Here is an 8,528-nt window from a genome sequence, read left to right as displayed (position 1 = left end):
CACCCTGTTTTGATGACTGTGGCTTTGTAGTATTTCTTGAAGTCTGGGAGAGTTATGCCTCCTGCTTGGTTTTTGTTCCTCAGGATTCTGGGTCTTTTGTGGTTCCATATAAATGTTTGGATTGTTTGTTCTAGTTCTGTGAATAGATTTTGTTAAGTTTATTGATACGGTTGTAATTCCTAGAGATTCTGTAGTCAACCTGCTAGCTCCAGCAGATTTACACAAGACTGAAATGGTTATCTTAAACAGAAGTTTTAGAGAAGATCTTACATACTAACAGTCAATCAATTTCATCCTAGGAAGAATGCATTTTCAGAATGCAGAACTGAACAGTAGCCAGGAATGGGAGGAAGGTGGACTACAGGAACTGTGGAGATTTGGTGTGGGGGAAAAGAATCAAGATAGTAAATGATGGGGAAGAGAAATATGAGTTTCTGGATCCCTACTATGTGCCAGTCACTGTATAGGAGCTTTCAGACACCACCTTTACATTTCACTTGATGCTCCTAATAACCACATGATGTGGGGATTGCTGTCATTCTGCTACAGAGGGGAGGAAACTGAGGTTAAGATTATATTAAGTAACCTGCCTCAAATTACACAGTTCCTATATAGCAAAGTCATGACAGGAGCACAGGAATCTAGGGTCCAGAAAAGGGGAGGCAGCTATTTGTCAGCAAGGGATCCTGCAGTTGCTACCTGCTAGCAAAGGTTAGCATGAAGCATGCAGATAGAGCAGAAAATAAGTTGTGCCATTATCTGGCTATGCCACCAGAGGGCACAACTTTGGAAGTTTTCTCTCTAGACAGTCTGCCTATTTCTTCTGAAGTAAATACCTATAACTGAGAGAGCAAGCTGTGTTGTATACCAGAAGTGAGTATGGACTGACCTCAGTATAGGGAGATCTGAGCTATCCACTGCCTTGCTGCAGGACAAATACACCCATGTGTATATGTGAGGACACACCTATTTAGTTTGGTCTGAGGGTGTCAGGTAGTTAGCAAGATCCCTTGGATTCAGGACTGATAGTTAGCATTTACCTTTGAAACCCCAGTGCTTAGTGTGGTTGTTTTCATAAGCTCTGTCTGTGTTTGAGAAGAAACAATTGCACAGTACAGTTGCTCTATCTAGTTATTGCCTTGTCAGAATCCCCCAGTAACTTTCTAACCCCCACTATTGCACTATTTAACCTGGCTTCCAAGTACCACCATAGATTGTGGTCTAGACTTATCTCAAACCAGTCCCCTTTTCCCCAGCACTCATCCTAATCTTAATATACACACATCCTTAATGTAGTCCTGAAACAGTGAGTGGAATTAGATGCTTCACATCAAGCCATGCACATGGTAAATAATAAGGAGTTGCTATTACTCTTCCTCCTCCTTTTACTTCTACTATTAGACCTAGAAATTGGCAGAGGCAAGGTTGAACTCAGGTGCCCTGCCTGAGTTCGCTGCTCTTTGCTCCTATTGCTTCTTTGGAGCAAACAGGTCAGTACATAGTGAATACTGAATAGTGAAATCTTTGATTTCACTCTTCTTGGCTCCTCTTTTGGATTCCTGTGGCATAGGGAATAGCACAGGTGATTTCAGTGATCAGCGGACAGATCTGGTTTCTCCCTGCACAGACATAGATGTGTACAGCATCAGAAGTCTACAGTTGGAAGCTACCTTTGACATCATCTCCTCTAAGCCAATGCATAAGTCATTTAATTTCTACAGTACCCATTAAAAAGGTTCACTGAGCCTCTGCCCATTGGTACCTATCCTTCAAAAGACTGCTGATCCCAGAACTGTGATGGGGAAAACAGTCTTTTTCTTGCTGCCTCTTGGCACTTTTATCCCTGGTCCTCATCCTGCCTACTGAAAAGGCACATTTCCTAGTATGAACCTGAACCCTCCCAACTCTGACAATTCTCTTCCTCTTTTGTTATAGATGAAGGATGTGACAGTAAAACAATCATTCAAAGATCCATCCTAATCATTTTTCACTTTTTTTTGGCCTTGGTTTTGTACATCAGCTTTGAAAATATAACCCCAGGGCTAATGCCTGGGGTTAATGAGTAACTAAGAATGCTCTACTTTTGCAATACAGGGCACATTATAAAAGTGGAAAAAGTTAGCTTTCTGAGAGATGCAAGTGGCTTCTTGGGCATGTATTGTAAGTAGTTTTTTTTTCTCTTTTGGAACTTTGAGCATCTATATTAGCAAGTCAGAATCCCAAATAACTACGTGCTCCAAATTCCTAGCTCTAGAGGCCAAGGTCTAAGTGGTAATTTACCTCCTATTAGCCAATGTGACTTTTTTAAGAAAAAGAACTTTGGTGAGAATGTGGAGTTTGGATAGAGGTGTAGAAGTGGGGGAGGGGGGCTGAGGTGGGAGAGATTGAAGGCAGTGTGACTTGCTAGGAGGTGGTGAGATAGTTCAGTCCATGAACTGAGGCAGTGGCAGCACAAAGGGATAGAAAGGAAAAGTTTTGAGAGGTATTTAGATGGTAGAAATACAGGGCATAATAACTCATTAGATGTGGGGAATGAGAATGAAGAAGCCCCTAGGATGACTCCCAGGTTCCCGACATGGGAGCCTCAATAGACAGTGGCAAGGAATGACGATGAAGAGGCAGCCTTGAAGAACAGGGAGATGACATGTTTGCCTTTGGAAACTGAGATTTCCAAATTGAAACTGAGGTATGTGTGGAACGTTCTGGTGGATATGTGCACTAGACAGGTGGACAAATGGCAGGAACACAGGAGAGCAGTCTACACTACAGTGTGTAGTATTGTGAAATGGCAGTTCATTTCCTGCAAGTGGATGAGATCACTCAGGAATAGAATGGAGGGCTAAGGGAGGAGTCCAGCCCTGACTCAATCAATTTCTTCCTTCATATCATTCATGTCCATGGTCATTGTATCCCACAGCTGACTTCCTTGCTCGGTTGCATTGTACTCTTCCAGGCTCAGAGAATCTTACGTCATATTTTCTGACTTCTGCTCTAATAATGAAAAAATAACATGAATGACTTTTAAGAATCATAGCATTAGGTGGCTTCCCAGAATGTGGGTTCCTTTTCTCTTTCACAACTCCCTCTTGGGAATGCTAGTCCGGTCCTGATTCCTTTTCTCATTCTCTCTTGTTTTCTTTTGTTCTACCCAGTTATGTCAACAGTTTATTGCCCTTTTTGGCGGTTTAAGTTCTGCCAGCAATCAGTTGATGTTCTGTGTGAGCTGTTTTACATGTAGGTGTGTTTTTTTGATGTGTTTATGGGAGAAGGTGAGTGGGACCTCTTACTCCTCCACAGGAGGAAAAAAAAAGGTTGTATTGGGGAAATAACAATTAAAAAAATAAATAAAACTTAACTTGGAAAAAGATAAAAATAAAATTGCTTATTAAAAAAAGAATAATAGTGTTAAGATGACTTACAACTTAGAAATGACCCTTTAGATGATGCTGATGGTGAGAGAGATCTGAAATGCAGAAAGTTACACTTTCATATTTCTGTTGTTTAGAAATGCTCTTGTGACTTCTGTGTGTTGCATGAATACATTAATTATCAGCTCATGACCTTGTATATAGCTCCATAAACTACCACTCTTCCATTTCAACTAAACATATCTTGTGAAAATTATTCTTTTTGTCTTTTATCTAAGGAAAAGTACTGGTATTATCTCTTATAGATTTTTATCTTAAGAAAAATGCCAAATAAAAAAAACCCCAAAAATTCTAATCTACAAAATATAATGTCAAGAGAGGGAGCTAATTTTATCTAAAAGTTCTTCCCTCTCTAAAAAGGCTGACTGTGGTTCAAACAAATTCAATTTCCATAAATTCAATTTACTGTCAGAGTTTTCATATGTCTCTATTACATCTGAATGGCAGTCCTTACCTTTACTTCTGTGGCCCCAGCAAGCCACCGATTCCTGCTCCTATTAGATATGTCATCAGTTTTTCAGGGGAGAAAAGCTTCCTCACAGACCTTGGGGAGCACACCATTAAATATTTTCTATTGTTTTACTAATTACAATGAGAGATTATTATGTGTTTCTGGTTCAGAGTTTTCATCCAGCTAAGATCTCCAATGGTTCTCTCACTTCATCTCTTATAGATTACCTCCCTTCCAAAATGCCACTGTTTCTCTATATGGTTCTCTTGGTACTTGGGATTCATTGTGTACAACCTAACATCTCTGAAGGCAAAGTAACCTCCTGCCTTTCTCCTCAACAAAATGCCACTCTCCATAAGATGTCATCTATCAATGCTGACTTTGCATTCAACCTGTACCGGAGGTTCGCGGTGGAGACTCCAGATCAGAATATCTTCTTTTCCCCTGTGAGCATTTCTGCAGCTTTGGCCATGCTCTCCTTTGGGGCCTGTTCCAGCACCCAAACTCAAATCCTGGAAAGCTTGGGGTACAACCTCACAGAAATGCCAATGGCAGAGATCCAGCAGGGCTTCCAGCACTTGATATGTTCACTGAATTTTCCAAAGAAGGAGCTGGAATTACAGATGGGGAATGCCCTCTTCATTGAGAAGCAGCTGAAACCACTGGCAAAGTTCTTGGATGATGTTAAGAACCTTTACGAGACTGAAGTCTTTTCTACCGACTTCTCCAATGTTTCTGCAGCTCAGCAGGAGCTTAATAGTCATGTGGAGAGGCAAACCAAAGGAAAAATTGTTGGCCTCATTCCAGACCTCAAACCAAACACCATCATGGTCCTGGTGAACTATATTTGCTTTAAAGGTGAGGTTCTAAGATGTCCATTTCTCATTCAGTGTTCCAATAATTTGGTGGGGTGCTGGGTGGGGGGGGACTCATGGTGTCTTCTCACTTGGCAGCAGTAGGTGTCCCTCATACCACAGTGGCCTGTCCACTGGACATAGCTGTGTGTAGTTTTGAATCTCCCAGGAGGGACACATAGTTCTATGAGCCCAGGAAGTTTTTAGGGATAGGGCATTTTCAGAGAGTTGTGTTATGGACACCCTGCTCACATCTAGCTAGGTAATTATGGTTTCCGAAAGAATTGATGAGGTGGGATATGCACTTGGCAGGTAAACAAAATCAGGTTTAAACCTTACCCTGACCTTCACTTGCTGTTCATTTTTGGGTGCATGTTATATAAACACTTCTATCATGTACAACGTATTCACTTTATACTAAGCACAGTGCTACATGTGTGGTTTATACATATAGTCTCATCTAATCTTCACAAGTGCCCAGGTTCACAGTTAATAAGTTTCAGAGCTGGTATTCCCACCCAGGTTTGTCGGATTCTACAGCTGGTGCTTGTAACAACAAGAATCATGTGACTCTTTTCTGAAGGTGCTGTGCCCAAATGATTTCTCCTGGTTCTACAGCACATGTCAGCCACGTTTGGTGGAGAAGTGAACGGTTCTTGGCCAAAAATCAGACACTTGTAGACGGATAAAACGGCAGAACAGATCCGTTGTCTCATTTCACCCTGTGTGTTGGATGTGCTTATACCTTTTTACGGAAGAGGAAACTGTGGCTCTGGTGGGTTTAGTGTAAGTACAGTGGTTTTGAACACAGACAGAACATCTGTTAAACATAGAGTCCAACAGCCCTGGGTGTGACTCCTGGCTCTGCCACCAGCTACCTGGGAAACCATGTATAGTTACTTTCTCTCTCTGATCCTCAGTTACTCATTTGTAAAACTGATTGACAGAAAGTACCTGCCTCTGTGGTGGTATTAATTACTAGATTAGATGACTGATGGAAAAGTTCACATTGGAACTATATTGGTTTAAAATAAACAACCCTCTTCTCTTTGTATTTTAAGCCCAGTGGGCAAATCCTTTTGATCCGTCCAAGACAGAAGAGGGTTCCAGCTTCTTAGTGGACAAGACCACAACAGTGCAAGTGCCCATGATGCACCAGTTGGAACAATACTATCACCTGGTGGATACAGAGCTGAACTGCACAGTGCTGCAAATGGACTACAGCAAGAATGCTCTGGCACTCTTTGTCCTTCCCAATGAGGGCCAGATGGAATGGGTAGAAGGGGCCATGTCATCTAAAATACTGAAGAAATGGAACCGCTTACTGCAGAAGGGGTAAACAGCTTAGATGATGTGACAAGTGGAGAATAGGCATAATGGCACAGATGAGATTGAGTTCAACAGAAATCCAGAGGTAGAAGAATCACCCTGAATTATTTAAGAGCTGTGCAATGACCACTGAAGTGTAGTGAGAATATACTTTTTGCCAATCCCTTTGCTGGGCACTTTACATACTTTGTTTCATCTAGGCACATCAACAAGCTTCCAAAGGATATAGAATCATTGGCATTCTTCAGATGAAGAAATCAGGAATAGAAAAATAAAACAAGCTATCCAAAGTCAGTCAGATAGTAAATTGATGCCTTCCCAGAGGCCAACTGAAGCTTGGAGGAATGTGTAGGATATCAAAAGACATTGCATACTCGGCTGGAAGTGCTGGGTGGAAAACCAGGAAATTTCCCTGGTACTACCCATTGACATTCATGCCACTGCCACCCCTCCAGCCTTAGTGAATACCCTAGAGATGTTTCTTTTTTATTATAAAAAGGTCACATCTTTCAACTTCCATAGCTGTAGTCCTACATGGGCTGAACCAGCGAGCATTCCTTCCATGATAACATCTGAAGTTTTCATGCCACATGTTGACCTGCATAGCAGTGTTTGTCAATACCTAAGAGAGGAGCAGAGTCCAATACAATACTGTGGAGACAGAGAGGGAGGGAATCATGAGCTTGGTATGCTGATAGCCATGTGTTTCCTCCCTCTTTCCCCACAGATGGATTGACTTGTTTGTTCCAAAGTTTTCCATGTCTGCCACATATGACCTTGGAGACATTCTTCTGAAGATGGGCATTCAGGATGCCTTTGCTGACAATGCCGATTTTTCTGGACTCACAAAGGACAATGGTCTTAAACTTTCCAATGTAAGTTGGTAGATTAGAGTCATTTAATGTATGAGGAAGGGTCATTCAGAGGCAGTGAATTCATCTCTCTCATTTAATCAGTGATGATTCTTAAGTCTAGAGAGGCAGAATGACTCCTCCTACGCCAGATTCACTCCAGTATCATTCTCATTAGCCCCAAACAAGTCACTATACCAGTTACTTCCATTCATTCCTGATCTTCATGTCCTAAAATGATTATAGAAGAACTTATATATGTATATGAACATATATATATATATATAAACATATATGAACTTATATATGATTATAGAAGGATCATTAGAATTGACTCTGATAAAATACAGTTCTTGAGGGGGTGGCAGGGGTAGGGAAAGCTTAAGGAGTGACTTCTAGGGGAAGAAAGCCATGGAGAAAGAGGCGGTTTCTTGACAGCTAGCTCTAAAATCACCAGAGATTAATTAACTACACTTAGACAAGTGTCCTTCATATTCTAGCAATATCAACACAATACAGAAAAGGGCTAGCCTTGTCCTTCCTTCTACTTCCCAGCTTCAAAACTGTTCCAAAGGTATTTCATGTTTCTTCAAGGGATCAGCAGTGTATGTTCTCCTTTCATAGGCTGCCCACAAGGCTGTGCTGAACATTGGTGAAAAGGGAACTGAAGCTATACCTGAAGTCACATTCCTGAATCAGCCTAAGATAACTCTTCTTCATCCTATCATCCAGTTTGATAGATCCTTCCTGTTGTTGATATTGGAGAAAAGCACAAGGAGTATTCTCTTTCTAGGGAAAGTTGTGGACCCAACAGAAGTGTAGTTGGGAAAGACACCATTGACTAATTGCGTGTGCTTATTGCAATGGGAAATAAATAAATAGTATGGCCTGATGTGATCGATGTGGTATTTGATGTGCTTTCCTTTGTGCAGGGGTGGAGACTGGACCATAGCCGAACTACCATGGGTGTGAAAGAGGCCACTCTTGTGTTCAGATAGTCAATGAGTGACTCATTACCTAAAACACAGGAAGGTTACATATCAATGTGTTCCTCTTTGTCAGAACCCTCCCCCCCACCACGACCCCAGTTAGTTAGCTCCAAGGAATTTTACTGGACTGACTAAAGCTTTTTTCATCTGCCCTCTTGGTGAATAGTTTAAATGCAGGTCAGTTCCTCATACCCTATTATTCTAATAATAAGTCCAATGAATATAAAACAATGTAAATGCAGTGGGTTATATGTGTATATCTCCACTCCTTCCTCCCACCCCATCAAATTGTTCTCTGTGTTCTTGCCAGAACTGTCATTGGTGGGTTATAAAAAGGTGTTTTCATCACTACAGGGTTGAGTCACAGACTGAGAGCTACTGCTAGGGATATGGCTTTTTTGACCTAAGAAGCATGGGACAAAAGAACTTCACTGTACAAGCCCACCTCACCCCTTAAAAAAAGCTTCATTATCACTAATTTATAAGTTGGAAGTGGAGAAGGAAGGTGATTCATTCATATTATATTTCATAGCCCTTTCTTTTCTGTATTCTAATCAGACTCCTTTCCAAAGGTTGTACCCATGTCCCACTTGCTCAAGTATAAATCTCTAGGTTAGTCTCACTGA

At 41.3% G+C, this 8,528-nt stretch overlaps 1 protein-coding gene across 1 annotated transcript; it reads left to right on the top strand.

Annotated features, from left to right (window-relative positions):
- The first annotated feature begins 4,118 nt into the window (after positions 1 to 4,118).
- On the top strand, positions 4,119 to 7,757 carry SERPINA7 (serpin family A member 7). Its single transcript, XM_047765315.1, has 4 exons — positions 4,119 to 4,737; positions 5,795 to 6,068; positions 6,790 to 6,937; positions 7,538 to 7,757. Exons 1-4 carry the CDS (start codon positions 4,119 to 4,121, stop codon positions 7,733 to 7,735), a joined length of 1,239 nt encoding a protein of 412 aa, XP_047621271.1. The 3' UTR covers positions 7,736 to 7,757.
- Positions 7,758 to 8,528: the final 771 nt, after the last annotated feature.

This window comes from Phacochoerus africanus, chromosome X (genome assembly GCF_016906955.1).
Source record: "Phacochoerus africanus isolate WHEZ1 chromosome X, ROS_Pafr_v1, whole genome shotgun sequence".
Taxonomy (NCBI): Eukaryota; Metazoa; Chordata; class Mammalia; order Artiodactyla; family Suidae; genus Phacochoerus; species Phacochoerus africanus.
The sequence above is the reverse complement of the archived record's forward strand: the minus strand, read 5'-3'. Positions and strand labels throughout refer to the sequence as shown.